At 43.9% G+C, this 22,914-nt stretch overlaps 1 protein-coding gene across 1 annotated transcript in view; it reads left to right on the top strand.

Moving 5' to 3' along the window:
• Spock1 (SPARC (osteonectin), cwcv and kazal like domains proteoglycan 1) overlaps positions 1–12,126 on the top strand; it is a 478,511-nt gene extending 466,385 nt beyond the window's left edge. Inside the window, exons 8-11 of the mRNA XM_028772059.1 lie at positions 277–498; positions 4,859–4,921; positions 10,510–10,647; positions 11,427–12,126. Coding sequence (XP_028627892.1) covers positions 277–498; positions 4,859–4,921; positions 10,510–10,647; positions 11,427–11,617 — 614 coding nt within the window. The 3' untranslated portion in view covers positions 11,618–12,126. The remainder of the gene's footprint in view (positions 1–276; positions 499–4,858; positions 4,922–10,509; positions 10,648–11,426) is intronic.
• The last annotated feature ends 10,788 nt before the right edge of the window (positions 12,127–22,914 follow it).

The following is a 22,914-nucleotide window of genomic DNA, read 5'->3' as shown; positions in this document are numbered from 1 at the left end:
AGTAGGCAGTCTAGGGGAGCACAGTTAGGGAAGTAGGCAGTCTAGGGTTAGAGAATTAGATCAGGGGACATCTGGCAGTAATTGCAGAGCCTGATAAAGAAATCATAGTTGAGTCTCATTCATTTGAAGCTAGACAGGGCATAATTTATATTACTTTATAGAAACAGCCTGAAGGGAGGACACAGTTGGGTGCACCCGGACCCCTTGGGCACCGAGTTAAGGAGCTGCAGGGTGTGCTCCATGCCTGGCAGGCTGAGACATCCCTTTCTCTCACAGGGTTTGACACCAGCATCCTGCCCATCTGCAAGGACTCCTTGGGCTGGATGTTCAACAAGTTGGACATGAACTATGACCTCTTGCTGGACCACTCGGAGATCAACGCCATCTACCTTGACAAATATGAGCCCTGTATCAAGCCTCTCTTCAACTCGTGTGACTCCTTCAAGGACGGCAAACTCTCCAATAACGAATGGTGTTATTGCTTCCAGAAGCCAGGAGGTAAGGCGGGCTCCAAAGGCCAGGCAGCATGGGCAGAGAGCATAGCAGAAATCTGTGCGCAGAAAGACAGAGCTATCAATCGCCCTAGGAAACTGCAAGCCCAGAGGCTCCTCCTGTCTGCTTTTAACATGGCATTTTAGGAAACCAAGAGTAAAATGATGGTAGCTTTTAACTGAACAGTTCCTTCCTTTAGGAAAACATCCATACCATGCCTAGCATTCCCATCTAAAAAATGGGTGTGTAGAAACCTTCCCTACATGGTTCTCAAGGCTGTAATGAGATTTTCAATATGAAAAATACTATACAATGTAAGAGGACTCTGTTTCCCATTTCCTGTGAATTCTTAATTATGTTTTGCTTATAAACAAATGATAATGACATACACAGAATCTAAGGAATATAGGATCCCAGAGTAGCTCCTGTCACCCAAAGTCAGGAACCAGAGCCACCTGGCTCCAGCATTCCATCCAATGACCATCCTCTGCCTTCCTGTGGGTGGGTCCCCTTTCCTGTCTGGCTTTTACTTCTGTCTCTGCCCCCTAAGGGGTGTACCCACTGGACCAGAAATCTGGCAGTCTGTCTACTAATAGCATTTAAATTGAACAATATTTATGCGTGTGCACAAAGATGCCAGGATACCTATCAAAAATGTAGACACTCCTAAGAACATTCAGGGAAGAGTAATTTCATGTGCACATTCATAGGGTTATCAGAGATGTCCCCAGTGGCGGAGCATGCATCTTTCCATTTCAGCACAATTGCCAATCTGCCTTCCAAAAGAAGTTACATTAGATATTTTTGGTGAGAGAAAAAAAGTTCAGAATATCATTTGTGTCAGTATCAAACCTAGTCACTGTTGCCAAACTGGAACAAAGTGATGCTACACTCCCCACTGGGTCCAGTCTCTGTAATGAACGGATCTGAGGAATTGGGCCGCCTCTGGCACATTCTTAGGTTTCTATTTCCTTGAAATAATTTTATAGACTTTTTTTGGTACATTTTTTCCTATTGAAACTGTGCTTTATTTTCTGCAGGAAAATGTATATCTATGGACTTAGAACCTTTGCTGTGACAGAAATCGCAAATAGTTTTTCCCCAAACTTTGTACATTTTCTTGTTGGGGACAAATTTAATTTTTCACGTATTTGCATGTCTTTATTTTCTTGTTCTATGCTTTAAGTCATAGGCTTGCAGTAGGCTTAGAAGGGTATTGTCACTTGAATCTACTCAGGCAACTCATGTTTTTGCTAACATTGGTGAGTTTGTGTTTGTTCAAATTTTGCTTTACTCACGTATGTGTGCACAGCCAGGGAGGCCCTGGCTCCTGCTTCAAGCCTGGAGATGCAACCTAGTTGTCTTCCTGCCATTTATTGATGAATCTTTCTTCTACCAATAGCGTATCTGACTATATAAGTGTGCGTGTGTGTTTGATTTATTCCTGAACACTCAGTCCCACTTCCCTAACTGTCCATAAATCAATTCTATCCAATTTAATTCACAATTTAAAAAAGAAACAATTTAAATCACAGTTGATTGACCCTGTGTCTTGGTATATTGTAATTTTCTCTTCTCTTGCCGCTAATTTTTATTTCAGAATGTTCTAGATAGTCATGTTTTCCTTCCCTCCTGAACTTTAGATTGCATTTTATTAAAAATTCCCCTCAGCTACATAATATTGAATCCTTTTATCTTAGAGGCTTCTCGAAGCTAGTGGAGTTAGAATTCTCAGTTTTGTTTCCATTGTGGTTCCCCTTGGCACTCCGGCGAGGCATCTGCTTTTTATTCTCCTCCTCACAGAACTCTCCCTGTGTCCAGCTGTCCTGGTTGTCAGGATGTTTTCAGGTATAAACTGTATGATGTGCAAACGGAAATAACTTTCCCTTAAATACTAAAATATAATTGTGTTGTTTCTCCTTCACTTTATACCATGTTTCCTTCTGCTCCCTAACTATAGTAGCTAACACACACTGGAGTAACAGCAGTTTACAATTTGAGCTCAACAGTTTCAAATGCTGGTGGCACAGAGCCTGACCCACTGTTCAGGCTGACTTCACTCATTGCTATACCGGGGGACTGAGCTGGTCACTACACCACAGGGCTATCTCTGGACAGGCTCTTCTTTAGCATGTGGAGGGAAACGTCAGGACTCCCACCTGGGGTGTGCCTTGGAATGATGAGGCATTCCCAATTAGTTCAGAGAAAAGTTATTTCGCATTTTGCACCTTTCTCTCAAGTCCGCTTCATCTCCGTGCTGTGACGTCACATTGTGTGATTTGCTGCTTTGCTTCATAAAGAAGCCTCAAGATGATGGGATGTCATACTTACAGTTGTAGGTCAGTGGTAAGGACATTCAGGTCTCAGTTGGCGGTGCTGTTTGGGGAGGCTGTGGGACCTTTGTAAGTCAGACCCTTTTGCCTCTCGGTGCTTCTTGTGCATAGAGGCAACAGCCTCAAGCCCCCAGTGGACTCTAGCCTCCCCGAACTGTAAGTCAAAATATACCCGTATTTTCCTTCAGTTGCCTCAGTGAAACACCATGGCCAGAAGCAGCAATTCTAACTATGCAGGATTCTTTTTCTACGTTTTGAGGACCTTGATTTCCTAGAAACCACCTGAGCCCCGTCCAGTGTGCGCCACGTCTCGGAGATGTGACGTCTTATGCTTCTTTGAATGATAGGATTAGATTCTTTTTAATCTTCAGGAAACTTTTCTTCTTTGACGCTCATCTTGAGAACTTTTCTCTCTATCTGGTTCGTCTCTCTCAGCCACAGCACAGTTGTGTCCTACGAGACCCACAGCTCTGGAGGTGACTCTCCTCTCTGTAATTGTTTCTGTCTGTCACAGGCACCCTTGAGCCTCCACATCACTCCCTGAACCCTGCTCTCCTAAGGTCCACTTTTTTATTAGAAACCTCCACTGTGTTGTCATCTGCTCAGCAGCAAATTTTTTTTCAGGATGAATTTTTCATCTTAAAAATGACCAAAAATAAAATGTGCGTGTGTCTCATTCTTACCTACATTTCAGTTGATTTCTGTCAGTTTTAAGTTTTCCTTTCTTTAAACAATTAGGTTTTTAAACTATTGTAAAAAAAAATTAAAGAAAGTATTGTAAAATTATAACCCCACTCCATTGAAAGAGCCAGATTATCCTTCTGTATACCAACTGTCTCTGCTCTGTCATGGACGAGAATTTCCATTTACAAACTAGTGATAATGTCAGCACCTATTTTGTACGGTGGTTGTAAAGATTTTTAAAAAGCTCTAGAATATTCTAACAGTTTGGTAAAGCGTAGCTATTAGTCACAGTAAGTGCTGCCTTTCATACTCACCGTGGGGTTTGTTTCAGTTTTCCTCCTTACCCTGACTGCAGTAAGAAGCATGGATTTTTGCAGCCAATCTTTCTCACCTGGAGGCAGTAATGCCAGGTGGTGTTGTAAAACCCATATGGTAATAGACAGAATCAGGAGCTGTAGAGAGAGATGGTTAGGATGGCAGAGGCATGGGACCCCTTACCCAGGCTGCAAAGACCCTGATCCAATGACAGGACCTGCCAGAGACATAAGACAAAGGCACATAATGGGCATACCCCAAAATACTAGTGAGGTCACCTGTCACTTTGCCCAGTAGTAAATTCTTCTCTAGGGAGACCACACAAGTCCGTGCTCTGCCATCCTCACCAGGAGCCATGTGGCTCCCTGTGTGTCCTACACAGCAGTTTCCTGGAGGTTGTTCACACAACATGTAACTCCACAAGTGAGGACTCAGTGGCTGACGGAGGGGAAGAGATGTTGGGAGTCCCCGGTCTTCAGGAGACAGAGAGAAGAACTCAATGTGTCTCACCCTGGATGCCTTTGCTCCTTGACTTTCCCGTGGCGATCACATTCACACAGGCGTACCTGAGCGCTTCTAACCTCTCTCGCCCCCCAAGACAGGAGCCCGCAGCAAATCAAGCATGATCAGCCCTGGCTAGCCAGTCTGCATATTCAGAGTTCTTAACCTCTAGTAAGCCCGAGCCTCAGATTTCAGCTCCCAGAAGCCTTTGCTGGATGTTTCCCTTGATGAGAAAATGACAAAGGCTATGAGCCGATCAGCTGGTTGTTTCTTGGTCTGATATAGGAAGGAAGTGTTCTATATTATGTAAGTAGCCTCCATGAGCTATTCTAAGTGCCTTGTGATACAGAGCTCTTCTTAAAATTAGTAACACTAATGGCCTGGGTTTGTTTTGTTATGCAGTCAACAACATATGGAGCAATTCCACACCCAGGTGTGTCAGAGCCCACATTCTGCATCAAGAGTGGAGTCAATCATTGGGAGATTATATTCCGTACCATCTGGAAACTGACTTCCATAAATTATTTTTCTAGGTCTCCCTTGCCAGAATGAAATGAACAGAATTCAGAAGCTGAGCAAGGGGAAAAGCCTACTGGGTGAGTACAATTCCTTGCCACTCATTAGAGCAACTAATTAAACCATCCCCGTCTCTCGTAACATTCAGCTCTGCAGTGTTCATCCAATTAGAGGAGATGGAAGAAATGCTTCATTTTCCACCAGCCTGAGCCCTTGTGTTCAGCTGGTAGGAAGACAATGCCCTCTACCAGCAAGCAAAGCCAGAGGTTGGGCCAGGGCCTTGCAGGCAGCCTTGGCCATGTTCAGTGTTCAGCTCTCTGCTGCTCTCCTGCTCTGATTCTGGATGCACTAGCTCTTAGATTTCTCTCTGTCACATAAGGTCATTGGATGGAGCGCAAGAGCATCTTTCCAGCTCTCAAAGTGAAAGACTTGTAAGTTAGGACATTTCTTCTCTTCCCCTTTAAGGGGCTAGGTATCCATTTAAGGAACAAGACAAGCTGTGACCCCTGCCAGAGTGTGTCAGATAGGGTCAAAGGGCATGTACCTCTCTGGATGGAAGACTCCAGCCTGTTTAGAGGCTGCTGCTTTCTCCTTTGGGTTTCAGGCAGAAGTAGGTCAGTCGCAGGAGTCCAAGCTCCATTTTGGCCTCTTAGCTTAGGGATGGGGTGTGTGTGTGTATGGAGGAGGTATGGTGGCCATCACTGGCTTACTGGTAAACCTCATTGGATGAAAAGCGAGCCTGCTGTCTTTCCCTGTTAAAAGGAGCCGACAGCTGCAACCTAGTTATTCAGATATTTTCCTCAAGTGTTCAGAGGCAGGTGCGTTCCCCAAGCAATGCACTGCTTCAGAAGTTAATCTATCTTTAAGGAGATGGACACCATTTTTTCCTAAAGATTGCCAAATGCAAGCGTTCTATGAATGCTGGTAACTTGTCTTCTAAATGTTGGGATCACCTCATAGTCCACGCCCCCCTCTCCTACCTTTGATAATAACTTATTTCCATGGCTTGCCTCATACTTTTGATTTTGGCCAGAACTTGAAAGCTGTGCTTTTGAACTCTTGCTGTCTTGGTTTGTTGGTGTAGAAGCTGTCTTTCTGGCTGAAGGCACAGCATCCAGATCCCTCCCCCATCTGTTTTGTTCAACCGACGGGACTTCCGGTGGCTACCTGCAATATTCTGCACAGGGCAGTGTTAGAATATACCCAAGATCTACACGTAGTTTATGCAATTACAATGTATCTAAAGGTCCATGGATATGGTGATTTTTATCCTTCGTTAATAACACATTTATAAGGTATATGGCTAGGTGACATGTTTCATTTTCATGGTCCTCGGCACACGTGATCCAGCTACTGCCTACCTTTCTCCTAACGTAATCTCGCCCGTGTCTATCTCAAATCTCCCACATTCTGAGCTCACTCCCGACTGACTCACGAAAACGCCATCTATATTGCCTACAAATTATTTTCTGCGTGCAGAAAATCTCCTAATAACAACTGTGTGTATTCAGGGACATTCAGATTCAAATAAATAAAGGAAACAAGCAACAACAAATCATAATCAGTTATAATTACTACCTACTTAGAAAAAGCGGTAATCTTATTAAATTACAGACTTAGCACAACACCTGCTCCTAACCAACCGGAGGGCTCAGCCCAATCTGAATGTATTCTGTGTTCTATTAGGTACTGTGAAGTCTAACTGCTTCTGGGGGGGGAACCTGCATTTCCCACATTCTCCACCTCTTCTCCCCCTCCTCAGCAGTCCTTGACTGAACAGTCTCTTCACAAAGCTCCCTGCCTTCATCTAATCCTTATTTCCCTCCATGCCCTCTGGAAGCTAAGGCTCCTGAGGACTAGCTGGAGCTCCTAGGGAGAAGGGTATAGTGCTGGGTACCAGCTGTGACTTGTATATAAGCTATGCCTTCATCATCATTAATGTCCACGGTGGTGACTACGGTGTCAGGATCCTTACTTCACTTGGTATCTGGGCATCATGAAGTAGCCTGGTGAGCAGCATGCTCAGGGAGAGATTCTGAGGGCCTGGGGCTAAGAGCACTGGCTACTATTGTAGAGAAAACACGTGTAATTTTGAGCACCACATGGTGGCACATGACCACCTGTAACTCCAGTCCCAGGGGATCCAGCGCCCCCTTTCTGGCCTCCATGGGCACCAGACATGCATGGGGTGTGCAGACATACATGCAAGCAACGCTCATGCATAAAATGAACACAGCTAAAGAAAAACATTTTAATTAGATCCTATACTCATTAATGTCTAAATTTACTCGCCTGAAGGCAACCTGACCCTCCAATGTTACAGTTGGGTAGGGTATCATTCGACGAAATAAAAATTAAATTTGAAAACACAGTTATACCAAAAAGACAACAGAAATAAACTTAGTGAGTCAAGAGCTTAGCGTTTCTCCAGTGGAGCTAACTTTCAACCTAGAATTTTAAACTTATCCCAATACACTCAAGGTTAGATTTTGTTTGACTTCCTTAACATTTCATGCAGATTCTCAAGTCATCTAAGATAATGTCTATCAGTATATTCCATATGAAATTATTCAAAAGAGACTACATAATATTAAATCTAAATGAACAACAGCTTATATAGAACAGTTTGGCTGCCAGCACTCCAGAGACAGAGGCAGGAAGACCTCTGTGAGTTCAGGGTCAGCTGGTCTATATAACAAGTTCCAGGCCAGCCAGGACCACACAGTGAGGGCCTATTTCAAAATGGAGACTTTTTGATGACACATTAGAATTAAAATTCTAAACTTTTGCAGGCAATGAAAGCAGGGGGCTGGCCTGGGCTACATTTCTGATTTAGCCAGTAAGAAAAGAAAACACGGGTTGACTTTAGATCTTACTTGGATAAACAGTACTGGGCTGTGGGAATTATCAGAGAATTCTCCAAAACATCAGAAATAAAAGAGTTTTTAGACGTGAAAGAAATGGAGGAAAGAAAATGTCATGATTTCCCCGACAGGAGTCAGGAAATGGACACCGTGACAGACAGGAGCTGCAGAGGTGGTGGCAGAAATGAGAACGAGCAGTCCACAGTCACAACCAGTGTACAGGGACTGATTGGTTCTGAGACAGGAAGTCTCCATTGTAACATTAAAGTGTCTTCTTAAAGTTACACCTAACACATGTGTACAGAGAGCTGAGACGGGAACATGGGAAATGTTCCCGTTTAAAACACAATGTCAGGGAAGCAAATACTCTACCTTCTAAAACGTAAGACACATTACGGCTGCCAGAGTACTTAAGCTTTAAGAATTAATCCAGTGGACTCACACCAATAACACAGCTCCAGTAGTCAGTGTGGATACGGAACAACTCAACAGCGTGATTACTGCACATTTATACATGAAATGCCTGTCACGCATGGGCAGCTGGCAGCCCCACAGATAAAACACATTCCCAGTAAACACGTCTCAGACTCACCAGCCCAGAGAGTGAGAAAAAGAGATGTCAAGGAAGTCAAATAAAATCTAGAGGGTATTTTCAATAGAATGAAAATCTAAGGAGGCTGTTCTACCAAACTCCACAGAAACAAAGAAGGCCTGTAAAGGCATTACATCAAACACGTTATCAGAAATATTAAACAGAAACAGAACTGCAACTCAGAGCCCCAAACACAATAACCAGAAGTGACTAAAGAGGAAGTCAAGTGAGCAGGGAACGCCAACGCCAACACCCAGCACGTTACAAAGGATAGCTTTTATTTTTTCAACAAACTAGTGAGAAAGCTTAACAGTGTCAGGCCAAACGGTCCTAATATAAAGTGAGCTGTCCAAACTCAACAGAGAAGAAAGGTATTTCTGGCCCTTAAAATTGACTTCAGCAATGAAGGAGCTGAAGAGAGGACTCCAGAGTCAAGAACACTTGTTGCTTTTGCAGAGGACCCAGACTCAGTTTGCAGCACCCACATGGGAACTCACAACTGTCTGTGACTCCAGATCCAGAGCATCCGATGCCTCCTTCTGGCCTCCATGAGAATTGCATGCACACAGTGAGTGCATAAACATACATGCAGCCACAGCACACAAGGTGAACACAAATAAACTCTTGCAGTAGTAGTAGTAATAATAATAATAATAATAAGAAGAAGAAGAAGAAGAAAATCAAAATTGACTTTTGATTAAGAACTAGAAAGAAACAATCGTTTCTAATGGGGTTCCAGGTTATGTTGCTGGTACATGGACCAAACTGTGAAACAGTAAAGTAATTTAAAGAAACAGAATAACACTTCATCACTGTGACAGAACACCTGAGAGTTCTGCTTACTCTGGATCACAGTTTTGGGGTGTCAGCCCATAATGGTAGGGCAGTTTACATGCTCCCGGTGACATACTTCCTCTAACAAGGCCCCATCTCTTGCCTTCTGTGTGTTCCTGTCAGCACAGGTAGAATAACAGAGACAGCCCAACATGGCTGCCAGCAGCCCAAGACTTTCCTTTTCCTTCAGGTGCCTCCACTTAGGTAATGCCAGACCCGTGATCTCGCCACAGAATGGAATCTCGGGACCATCAGTATGAGCCTAAGCTGGAGTTTATTAAAAGGAGTTTTAAAGATAGATTTAAGTACAATGGTCCACCGGGAAAGAGTAAGACACACCTAATAAAGACATGGGCTTCCCCAAGGAGGGTAGCACTTAGCTGTCTTTACAGCAGCCATAGTTACAGTTTTGGTAGGTTCAGAAGTTACATCTTCAAAAGGTTGCTAGGAATCTAAATGAGATCCCAGGGTGGCTCCTGAGGTATACCAGAAGGACTCCAGCTGATAAGATAAAACCCTACACCACAAGAAGCACACTAGAAACCTAGAGCCTTTTCCATGAGAATTTCAAAAAAATAAAAAATCTGAAAAGGGAGTCACATGGGCTCAGGCCTTCAGCATGGTTCGCCGTCGTTGTTTTAAAATTCATACTTAAAAAATTCTATATAGACAGAGTATTGTTGCTCTGTTTGCCGTCTTTACAGAAAAAGTTTAATTGTGGTGGAATCTGTTATTCTTAATCATCATGAGGCTTCAGGCAGACTTCGGAGACAAGGGCTGGTTTGCCATCCCGAGCCCCCTTAATTGCCCATGTCTTCCTATGGTACTGTTCTTCCAATAATACTAGCCTGGCATGAATCCATACAGGGATTAACCCATTGATGAGGTCATGCCTTCAAAGATACCTCTCAAAGATGGGCTTTGCTAATGTCAACCAGTAGAGTTGATAATTAAGATTAATGATCACACTCTACAAATTTTTATCACATGCTGAGAGCATGCTGCTTGAGCACAGGTAGGAATCTCATCAAAGGCCCCAGCTGTATATTTATTCATAAAACCAGATAATGTGAACATCTTCAATATAAAATGTGCATGGTTTAGATCAGCACCCAGAATACATATAACTATTCAATAGTATTAGCTATTTTTAACTGAAAACTGAGCTTCTTAGAGTCCAGTGTATACCTCCTCTTAAAGGATAAGGTCCCTATAATAAGTTAATAAAATAGTAACCAACCAGCCCAATTCTTTCCTGTCAGCCCTACGGTAGAGCTTCAGCTGACATGTGAACTCTCCTCCCTGGCTTGAATGGCATTAACCCCAAGCCCCTGTGCTTGTTTGTCTGACTTAAGCTGGCTCTTTTTTTCCCCCACAGGGGCATTCATCCCTCGGTGTAACGAGGAGGGGTACTACAAAGCCACACAGTGCCATGGCAGCACGGGGCAGTGCTGGTGTGTGGATAAATACGGGAACGAGCTGGCTGGCTCCAGGAAACAGGGCACTGTAAGCTGTGGTGAGTAAGGCCTTCCGGCACCAATCCTCCAATACCCCATGTGGTCCAGGGGGCCTCACTGTGTAGGGATCACCACAGAATTTCAAGAGCCAGCTCTGGCTGTAGTTGAGTCTGCAGTAGAAATAAAAGTGCTGGAATTCATGACCTCATACCATGCTGATTTCACTAGCAGCAAGCACTCACCATTACCACTGGGTGAACGGGTTCTACATCAAGGGGCTGGCCCTGGCACAGCCAGCCAGTAGGATGGTAGCCTTCAGACAAGACAAGGTTGATGTACCTGGGGTACTCTAGAGCCCTGTTCTAGTTTGTTTTCTATTGCTTTGATAAAGATCATATTCAAAAGTAACTTGAGCAGAAAAGACTTATTGGGAAGTCAAGGCAGGAACCTGGAGTCGGAAGTTGATGCAGAGACCGAAGGTCCAGGACCAACAATCCAGAGGCGTCATCACCCACAATGCACTGCGCCCTCCCATATTAAGTGTTGATCTAGGAAATATCCCACAGGATTAATTAACCTGAGGGAGGCATTTTCTCAATTGAGGTTCCTTTTCCCAGATATGTCAAGTTGACAAAAAAAAAGAAAAATCACCAGAATGGGTTTCCATCAGAGCAGCTCAGGGACTGAGCCCAAAGGATTGTTTTCAAACGGAGCTCCCATACTGCAGAAGCAAACAGCCTGGGTTTGCCCCAGAACTCAAGTCAAAAGCGTAGGGAGCCCCAGCATGTGCCATGGGGGACAGTAGGAACTAACCACAGTTCTTTCTTTCCTGTACCAGAAGAGGAGCAGGAAACCTCCGGGGACTTTGGCAGCGGAGGCTCCGTGGTCCTCCTGGATGACCTAGACGATGAGCGGGAGCTGGGACCAAAGGACAAAGAGGGGAAGCTGAGGGTGCACACCCGGGCGGTGAGGGAAGATGATGAGGATGAAGATGACGACAAAGAAGACGAGGTTGGGTACATATGGTAGTGCCCACGAGGAAGAGGACACGCTTTTGGCACAGATCTGCAAGTCGTTTCCTTTGCCTGCGTTTGTATCTAAGACTCCGAGGCACCGGGGTCTCTTCTCCACTGTTGCTCTCTGTGCCGGGGACTGAGGTTTGGAAGACCCTCTTACCAGAGCGTCTGAATTTGCATACAGTTGTGTGGGAGAAAGGATGTTATTTTTGTTCCTTGTTTTTTGTTTTCATTGGATGAGAGGATGGGCTGGCTTAAAGCCTCCGTCTCTCCCTGTGAGGTTTTTGCAACTAGCATGTGAGTTATGTGGAGTCCAACAGTGCGGGGAGCCCCACCCTCTCAAACGTCAAAGACCCTCTCTGATTACCCACGTTGGTGGTTCTTTCAGCATGGTTCCCAGCCTTATGTCTCCGTGCTTTTCTTGTGTCCTGTAGCTGTTGTGGAAAACATACCAGGCTGTCCCCTTTTCCTCCTGTCTCCACCACCTCTGGTGTTTATTATTAAAAATTAATTTTCATGTCACTGTATCTTCCTACAAGCGACAGCCTTAATTCAGACAAAGTCCCTTTGGAGAATTCATTTCCTTTCTTAAAAATTAAGATCTCGATGCTCGCCTCCCTGCTCCTCCCCACCCCCCATCCATGCATAGACTGTGCTTGCAGGACCTCCATACACACCTCCCAGCTGTGTGTCTGGTCGTGTACCGGAAACACCTTAGATAAACAATGGCTTTTAGTCAACAGCTCCAGACCCAGAACACAAACCGGGGTATGAAATTCCTCTGGGAGTCTGGTTTGCACTGACTCTTGGCGTGTATAGCTTGCAGCCTGGGCAGGCTCCTCTGTGCGGTCTCAGAGTGACTGGAAGCCTTTTAGATTGGGATGAGCCTCCGTTTGCCTAAATTGTTTATACCCACAGAAGCCATGCAACTCCCACATGGGCGGCCTCACAAGCCATTTCTTCACTTCTGCTCAAAGCTCCCCTCAGGATACAATGTATCTACCTGCGGCAGCTTCGGTCCCTGTCCACCCAAGGGCTGTTTCCTACGGTGTTCCTCACTGAGCCCATGCTCCCCAAGAAGAGAACATCGTTATAATGTTTAGAAGAAAATTGAGGGTTCTTCATTGTTTCCTTCGACCCCCTTTCTATCTACAAATCATGACCAGGGTAGAGAGGCTTTAAAGTTTCTCTTCCTCCCCCATTATTTAATAAGAACCCCCAATGGAAGCCGAGAAAGAGATTCCTAGCACCACAAGAGGCTAGTCCGCTAGTCAGCAGCCATCTCTCTGACACAGGCCGATGCCTAGCTGACACACTGCTGAAGCGATTTTACTGTTTGTCCCCCGAGCTCACTATTGGCATCTGGTTTCAGTAGTGATATCATCTCAATATTTTTCAGATTTCTTTCCCACAAATACCAAAGAGTAATCTTCAGTGTAGTCCCATTCTGGTCAGGGCCAGTCCCGGGCTCTGCCCAGCTACTTCCTACCTACCTAGTTGCCCTAACCAGCCACAGCCTGCCAGACACACTCTCTCTATGGTCCTTGCCTTCCCCCATAGTTTTAAGCCAGTCCACAAGACAGATCAACCAACTCAGGCAAAAAGGGTATTTGGTTAAACGGAGATCATGGAGGCAGAGCCAGCCTCCCACCCCAAACTGGCTTCCTGTATTTAGGAAGCCGCCTTCAATTAACATTCCCTTCCTTGAACAGGATGTGCAAAGTGACATCAGCCCTCGTGGGAAATGAATGCACATGGTGCCCTTCACCCCTGGTCTGGTATACACACACGCAGAGCCAGGGTGCTGAGAGTCTGTGTGCTTCCTCCTTATGAGATGTGAACCCGCTCAGTTTTTAGGATCTCAGTGCCATCCTTCCCCACCCCCCTAGTTTGTTTCTTCTTCCCATTCTCAAAACTGATCATAATTTAGAAAACAGGTGCTTAATCACAGCTGAATTATAATAGAATACATTAAAAAGACATATTAAAAATCTCGGTGTCGGCATCCACATAAGCCATTGTTGTTGTTTCCTTTGAGCTCGGGGGACCAAAAAGTGCACAAGAGAACAAATTAACAATTGGCAAATTGATTTCTCTTTAAGAAACTTCTAGGAACCCAATGAGCCACTTACTTTGTCTAATTATCTTATGACAAGTGTCACATTAAGATGACACTTAGAAGTCCTTAACATTATCGTAATGGTGAAGAAGAGTACTCAGTAGGCGATTCCCAGGAAGGTAATGAGATGTCGTTTTCAGAGACATTCCAAGAAGATATTTTGATTCATTAAAATATTAAATCAAAAGCCCTCCTACGTCTGGTGCCCACATCAACAAGGCAGCCAGTGCCACTTCTCATGCCCCCTTTGGGTTTTAAAGATGGCTATTTATAGTGGTACTTAAGGTTAGACTTTTGTTACGTTCTCCTGAGAAATAGTACTTCCGCTGGCCTCTTTTTGGAAGGAGCCTTTCATTCTAAGTAATCAGGTGAGCACATGAGACTTCGGTTGGTCCTGTTACCTTGATTCCACAAACGGCTACATACTACCATTGCTGTGACATCCAATTTAAACCCCAGAATTCTCTTCCACCAGGGTTCATTGTAGGCCATATTAATGTGTTTCTACAGATTTTTTCCAGCATGAGGATGGCTTCACATGGCTCTCTCTCGGTCCCCTCTTTATGCCCATGTCCCTGTGTATACAGGAAATGATGATCTGTCTGTCCAGGTCTGCCCTCTGCTTGTCCCACAACGCCATTGACTTTGGCTTTGGTTTGCTTTTATCTTGACCGCACTGTACAGTAACATCCAAGAGCCCTTTCTACAGTGGGTGGTTTTGGTCTTTTTATGCCTTTTCTTGGTCAATTGATGTTTGTCCCTGTTCAACGTGTAGCCCTGTAACAAAAGCCCATCAAATTCAGAGTGTCAGTCTGTTGTCCCCAGTGTAGGTGAAATAGTGACGTAGAAAATCTAGTATTCTGAATGCTTTTCCATGTAGACTTTTCTGGAATGTGAACACGACTCTTTGGTTAATAGCAAGCGCTTCCCTGTAGTCCTGAGTAGGCACAGTTCTGTCTGTCTCAATAAATTTTACTTTGTCCGCAGCATGTGAATGCTTGTGTTTTCTTAGCCTGGATATGAACTTAACTCACCATGTCCCCACATAAGCACTGCAGAACAGTCTGGGTTGTCAAACGATTCCTGCTGGATCAGGCCCTCAGGCAAGGCTGCCTGTCACCTGGCCTGGTTCCTTGGACTGACCAGCCTACCTGTACCTACTCAGACACATTTCAAGCCCTCACGTTTGGCTGCTTTGGATTCCCTCTGGTCCCAGCTTCTCCCTCACCTGCTAAATTTCATTCTTGCCACTCCTAACATCTCTCAGTCTCGCTGATGATTGGGAGTAAAATCTTCTCTTTTTCTTCAGGAACCCCCACCTCTCCCCCGTGAATTAGCATATCAGATGCTTGTCAAGCTGACAGGCATCCAAACTGGGACAGAGCATCCACAGTTGTCCCAGCGTGCCTGTGACTCAGTCACCCCTCCATCAAACCACTCTCTGGGTGTTCTGAGACCTCTGCCTGCAAATATCCCCTCCACTCTGGAAACCCCAGTCCATATCTCCAGTGTAGGGTTTGAATTAAGCTCCAATCAGAAATACCCACCGGCTGTTGCATTTATGTTGGATGAATTTATCGCTGACACTTCAACCCCAAATCCTGCAAACTACAGATGACAGGACATCTAGTCACTGTGCCTGGGGGAAACAGTCAGTAAGGCATTCCTGGAACCCTAACAAACATCACCCATGAAGGGGACAACTGACAAACTTGACAAATGTGAACCCATAAAAGATAATAGCACATCATAAAGAAAACCCAAACAAGAGACTGAAGAAGATGTTCATGGCATAAAGCAAAAGAAAGATTAGGGTATAAAATATGTTTTAACTCCTAGAAGTTCACAAGAAAAACAGAGCACAACCGACTAACAAGGGAAAGATTAAAAGCAGTTCACAGGAGCACAGAAGGCAATGAAACTGTGCCATTCTGCCCAGTATTAGACAGTGGCAAATAAGCGCTAAAGTACAGTGCTTAGGAATGAGAAAATAATCCTGGTCCAACCGAGGGGTGATGAGCTTGGGGATCAAGAGGACTCCTGTTCCTGATGGAATTAGAATTATGACAGCTGAGTACCAAAAGAATACTGACACAGGATGTATATACCCAGGGAACAGAAATTCCACTTCCCAGAGACCACCCTCAGTGAAAAAAATGATGCAACTTAAAACAATGTGAAGGCATTTCCTTTGGAACATTGTTTCTTAGAAATATGAATTTGAGGATAATAAGATTAAAGATCCATCAAAGAAGACACAGAGGAGTATATACTTTGAAATATTCCAGAGCAGTCAAAAGATGAAGTAACTTGTTATATACTTAGAAAACTTCTAAAATATTGATTATATTGGAACATTTTAGGTAGTATCAAATGTGTAAATTATGTATCTAAAACTTGATACTATTTGTTACTCAGCGTACACACAGACAAAAGCAAGAAACAAAGGGATACATTTCAGAACAGTAAAGGTGGCACCCTGAGAGGGAAAACCATGGGCATGGGACAGGTGGCAGATACAGGCATGGACTTCATTTTTAAACTTCACTGTTTGTGTCACATAGCAACACATCACATTGTCTTGTGTGGTGGTTCCCGATAATCAGGGGGCTGAGGGAAGAGGTTACCCGGCTCCCCAGTGAGTGTGAGGCTGGCTTTCCACATGGAAGAGAATTGGGGAGGGAAAAGATACCAGGAAACAGGGGAACGAAATATAGTCCAGCAGCTTCTTCAAATGGCCTCCGTGTAAAGACTGCTCTGCCATCTAAGGCATCCCCCTCATCTTGGCTCCTTCTCCTTCTTCCTCTCACCATCGCTGTCCTGTCCCAGCAGCATGCTCTAACTATCCCAGGAGCCCGTGTTTGATGGCTTCATTCAACCACACATTTGGTGCTGGACATCAAAACCAAGCCTTTACCAAAACTAGACAAGCACCCCATCACTGAGGTACAAACCCAGCCCTTTGTCCTTGGGTTGGAGTCTCCGGTCTTGATTTTGCAGTCCTCCTGCTTCAGGACCCCCCCCCCCCCCAGGGCTGGCATTAAAATCCTGCTGTGTCACGTCCGGCTTCAGGAGCTTCCAAACTGCAGACCCATCTTTTCTATTGCCTGGCTCTTACAGCCTATGGGAAATGTGGTCACCAGAGTAATTGATTAAAAAACGCCAAAGCTGATCAGGTCACTGTCCCTATTTAATTGCAAGTTTTCTTATCAAATTATAAAGCACAGTGCCCCTTCCTTATATGCAGAGAATATATCTTGAGTCCTCCACTGAATGCCTTAGCCTCATACTGAACCCTATATGTACTGTCTTTCCCTACAGTTGACACACGTATGATGATGTTTATGTTACAGGAGAATATTTAGCCATTTATGATGGCAGAATACAACATATGAGAATGCCATTCCCCTCCTCTTTAAACATCTAATGCTTGTTACACAATTACCCGGCAGTGATGAGGTGATTTGTCACAATGTAACCAGATGACCAGGAGTGAGTGGTCTATGTTGTTACTCCATGAAAGGTCATGACCTGAAAGAATATGGGCAGAGAAATGTGTTGCTTGGTTTTCATTGATCCAGGGTTGGGCTGGAATAGCGTTGATGGCTAGATATCCAGAATACACAATTTCAGCAGTCGGAGGTTCTGATTCATGGATGTCTAGCAAAGCCTTTGGAAACGTCAGACTGGAACCTGTTTTCTTGCATGGGTTCATCAGAAGCTATGAGGGTTGTAAGCCTCCAGGACCTGTCTGGGTGAGCTTGGTTTTGTAGTCTAGAGAAGATGACACTCCTCCATTTTGTTCTACTCTGTCTATGCAATGGGAACAGCTTTGGAAAATGGGACCATGCCCACACACTTGGGTCTGCATCAACTTCTTCATCTGTGGAGAAGTCCGTGGGTTCTTCCCATTCATCGTCGGTAGGAATTAACTCTCAGCGACCTTTGTTATGTCCAGCCACATCATCATTAGAGACATCTGCAAATCCTTCCCCAACCCTTCTGGCCATGGGAAAGATTTTTCTCATTTTTCCATCAATCTCTAGAAAAACCATAAATCCATCCACGACTTAACTTCTTACATCCTCCCCTAAGGCATTTACAGTTTCAGCTTTGATGGATAATACCGCATCAGCAGCAGTGAGTGATTTCCAGCCCCGCATTGCATCCAGATCCGGGTCTGCAGCAGCAGCAAGTCAAATGTGACAGAATACCGGGTGAGAGTGGTGTCATTCACCATCCAAGTGCTTCCCTGGCCAAGTGGCTACAAGTTACTCTTGGTGGAAAAAAAATAAAACCCTCAACACTTCCTTTTCCTGGAAAACTGGTCCAGGATGGCTGGACAGACACTTTATTATTAGCAGGACTTTAAATCATAAAACTGTCCTCTTTGAAGGACTGTCTCACTTTTTATGGTAAAGCACGTTGTAGAATCTTTGCAAAAACAAGATGGCTGATGCCTACACTTTCTGATCTTGTGTTATAACAAGGGCAGATAGATGATTTTAATTTTGTTTTCAGGGTCTTGGGATTCTTTGTTCTAATAACTACAGTTACATTTTTAAATACATTCTGTGGTATTACCACACGGCGGTAGCAGAGTTAACCTGTTCATGTTTTATGCCATGGTATCTCCTTTGTACTTAAAAAGAGAGAGAGAGAGGGATTTATTTTATGTGCATAAAGGTTCCACCTGTATGTAAAGCTGTGTACCATATGCACGTTTTGTGCCCATGGAGGCCAGATTCCCTAGGCCCAGAGTTACAAACGGTTGTGAGGCACCACCGCTGGGAATCAAACCTCTGCAAGAACAGTGAACATGCTTAACCACTGAGCCATCTTTCTGGCCCCAGCTCCTCTGTACTGTTCAGGATGTAGTGTCTGCTCGGTGTCTTCTTCAGAAAGTGTCAAGTTCCAACACAGTTGGAGATTTGCTTTAGTCCGTGTTCTTTCTCCTTAATTAACTCATCAGCTCTCCTGGGAAATAGTCAATGTATTTTTTTAACAAGCACAGCCCCTCTCGAAATTTTCATACCTTTTGGTTCCAGACTTGTCTCTGAATCAGAGTAACTGTACCTTACCTAAAAGGCTCGGTGTCACTCACTCCAGGGAACACTACACAGAAGACTAGATAGGTTCTGTACCTCTTAGAAACACAAGGGAATCATACTGAGCCTGTTTCAGCTCCCGCCTCCCACCCAGTCATTTAGCGCCTCCTACAGAACGATCACATACGATGTCCATAAATTTTTCAATTTGAGATGACAGCAAAACTAGCTTGATTTCATTTCCTCCTCATGATTTCACGCGTAAAAGATTTGCTGCACAGATGAGCAATGCTCATATTTCCTTTCTTTGGTCCTCATCAAGAACATCCACTTTCTCAATTACAGGAGGCCCTTTACAGCAGCGCTCTGCACGGCGTTGCCGTTACTGTTTCAAAATAGAGTCTGATAATGTTTGGACAAAGCATATGAATTTCATAGCAGTTAAGACTCTATGGATGGGCATAAAGAGATGGAAATATAAACCCAACTATTTTGCTATGAGAAATAAAGTAAACGGGAAAGAAAATGATCACAGGGAAAACGTGAGACAAAGAAAGCATGGCCAAGAGATACTGAAAACAATCTCATGGCCAAAGGTTTTTCTGCTTACTTACTAATTTAAATATAAAACACCCCAGTCATAAGCAGAGTGGCAGAGTAGAGCAAACCATCTTCTTTCTGTAGGAGGGTGGAGCTTTCTGTAGGAGGGTGGAGCTTTGTATCCTGCCAACTACTTACTGCTTATGCGAGACAGTTAGGGTTCAAGAACATGAAGCATAAAGTAAAAGATTCTGTATAAATAGCATCCCAAAGAGAGCAGAGCTAGCTGTTGTAATGGCATGTGTGATGCTAAAACATGCCGACTATGAAGAAGGCACAGCCAACACAAATGTATATAGGAAATGCTCACACCTGCAAAGATCTACAAAGCACAGGTTGGCACACTTTAAACGAGGAATAGTCAGCTCCACAGTACTAATTGGAGACTTTACTACTCCACTCTCAATGATGGATAGAACAACAGACAGAAAATCTATAAGGAAGCCGAGGACTTGAGCAACAACATAAACCAATTAGACTCACAGACATTCATGGAACCCCTACACAGCAACAACAGAATATATTGATTTTCCCCCTCAGTATATATGGAACATTCTCCAAGCGAGATCATGTGTTAGGGCCTCAAGACTTTCAGTTGCATACAATTTTTTTTTAAAAAAAATAAAGCTATATAAAATACCTGTCTAAACACAGTGGACACTAGAAATCAGTAAAAAAAAAAAAAAAAAAAAATGGATAAGTGAGTAATTGAAAATTTCCGAAGATAAGAGAACTAGGCAACACACTTCTAAACAATCATTGTATCAAAAAAGAAACTGCAAAGGAAATCAGGGAGCATCTTGATTTTAATGAAATAAGACAAAAAGAAAGAAAAGCATATAAAAAGAGTGAAGCACAACTCATGCTGACAGAGAGAGATCTGTAACACTGACGCCTTACTTCAAAAATCTCAAATCGATAACTTAATATTTCACTTTAAGGAACAAGAAAAGCAACAAACCTGAAGCTAGCAGAAGGTGTAACTATCAAAAAGTCAAGTAGAGAGAAATCAACCACGGCAAAAAGTAGATCTTAGAAAATAACAAAATTTGTAAATATTTACATTGACAAAAATAATTCAAGTTATTAAAATATAGAGATGATGGCATTTTGTGGAACAAAATAATGGCATTGTCTTAGGGATTCTGTTGTTGCAAGGAAACGCCATGACCAAAATGCAAGTGGGGGAGGAAAGGGTTAATTTGGTTTATACTTCCATATTGTTGTTCATCATGGAAGGAAGTCAGGACAGGAATTCAGTCAGGGCTGGAACCTGGAGTCCAGAGCTGATGTAGAGGTCATGGAGGTGTGCTGGTTACTGGCTTGCTTGCCATGGCTTGCTCAACCTGCTTTTCAGGGGCTATCAAACCAGGAGTGGACTCACCCACATTGGGCTGGGCCCTCTCCCATCCATCACTAATTAATAAAATGCCTTACAGCTGGATCTTATGGAGACATCTTCTCAACGAAGTTTCCCTCCTTCCAGATAACTCAAGTTTGTGTATCAAGTTGACATAGACTAGCCTGCACAACTGACCCCTTGCCTACCTGACACACGAGCACACCAGGAAGCCTCAATCTTCCCCTTCTTATTCATCCCCAGCATCTCACATTAAAACTATAAATACTTTAAAAATACTACAGTCTTTACAAATTCAAACACATGAACATTTTAGTCTCTTTAAAATATCTACTCTCTAAAAATCCAAAATCTCTTTTAAAAGTCCAAAGTCTTTCAGCAGCAGGCTTCCATAAAAATCAGAATTAAATTAAATACTTTCTTACTTCAAGAGAGAAGAATCAGGGCACAGTCACAATCAAACCGAAGCAAAACCAAACTCCAACTGTGTAAAGAACACTATACCCAATATCTGGGATCCACTCACGATTTTCTGGCCTCCTCCAAGGGACTTGGGCCACTTCTAATGTTCTGCTCCCTGTAGCACATACAGCTTGTCTTCTAGACTCTAGCTGGCTCCACTCCGCTGCTGCTGTTCTTGGTGGTCATCCCATGGTACTGGCATCTCCAGAATGCTAGGGTCTTCTGCATTGGGCTGCACTTTCTCCAATAGCCTCTCATAGGTTCCCATCATGGTGCCAAGCTCCAAGTTCTCTTCATGACCCCTTCCTTTCTCCACCTTCAATGGCCAGTGAGGCTATACCTTCACCAATGGCCTCTCCTGACTTCTTACAGTGCCTCAGCTGCTCTCCATGACCCCTCAGTGCCTGCAAAACCAGCACGACCTGGGTGACTTTTACACTACCAAGTTCTGCCGGTGTGAGGTACAACCTTGACGACCTCTGAAACACAGCTTCTGTGTGCTGACTCTTAGGAAGCACTTCTCACGAGATTTTACTTCAGTGATATGGATCTCTTCGTAACCTGTGTTAAATTCTCAGCTCTAGCCGGCCAGCATTAAGTATCCCAGCAAAGCAAAGGTGGCACTTTACTAGTTCTGGTATCTTGTTAATCACAGCTGATTCTTTGGCCCCAGCTAACCAGAATCACAGAACTTTAATTCAAAATAGCAAACAGCCCTGCTGGAGTCCTCAGACTTCCCTCTGAGACTTCACAAGCCAGGCCTCCATTCCCCTGATTGCCCTCTGTTGTTGTCTCCCAAGTCAACAGGAGACAGGCCAGCACAGGGGAGCTGTCAGCAACTGTTTGCCAGCAGTTGAGGAAGCCTCTCTGTAATGGATAAAGTCCTAGAAATGTACAACCTACCGAGCAAGAGAAAATCAAGAAAAGTGAGAGAATCTGCAAAGATTTACAGTCTGTGCTGATAGAGAGTCGAGAACCACAGCCTCCTAAGAGAAAAAGAAACTCAGAGCCAAAGCCATCAGCTGTAAACTGTGTCAAACCTGAAGAAGCATTGAGGGAGTTAGACAGCAGCTCAGAGTTTGAGCCCTGACTGACAGGGGACCTGGGCTCAGTTCCCAGCACCCCTATAGAACTCATAGCATCCGTAACTCCAGAGGATCTGATGCCCTCTTCTGACCTTCACAAGCACCAGTCACACATGTGGTACCCTACATATATGTAGGCAACACACACACAGAAAACAAAAATAAATTATTTTCTTAGAAAAACAATTAACACAGTTCTGTTAAATGTTGAGGAAAAATGGATGAGAACTCTATTCAATTACATTGACACCACCCTCAAACCAAAGTGACTACGGAAACTACAGGGCATGTCACGACATTTACAGATGAAGTCGGGTTTATTCCTGGAATGGAAGGTGCTTCAACAAACACCACAAAGTCAATGTGGTGTGTGCTACATCCCCAGAATGAAGGGAGAGAGAAAAAAAAACATTGTTTGTCTCAATTGTTACAAAAGATTATTTGACAGAATTTAACAGTCCTTCAAGGATAGACACACTCAAAAAGAATAGAAGGGAAAAAAACCCTTCCAATACAATAAGAGACAAATATAAAAATTCCACAGCCACCTCTGACTCTGTTGCCTGCCTTTAGTCCCTTTGCCCTAACTGGACTGCTTTGTCCAGTTACAATAGGAGGAGATGCCCCTAGTTCTAT

Source organism: Grammomys surdaster, unplaced genomic scaffold (genome assembly GCF_004785775.1).
Source record: "Grammomys surdaster isolate TR1022 unplaced genomic scaffold, NIH_TR_1.0 211, whole genome shotgun sequence".
NCBI classification, from domain to species: domain Eukaryota; kingdom Metazoa; phylum Chordata; class Mammalia; order Rodentia; family Muridae; genus Grammomys; species Grammomys surdaster.
Note: the sequence above shows the minus strand (reverse complement) of the source record. Positions and strands in the feature narration are given on the sequence as shown.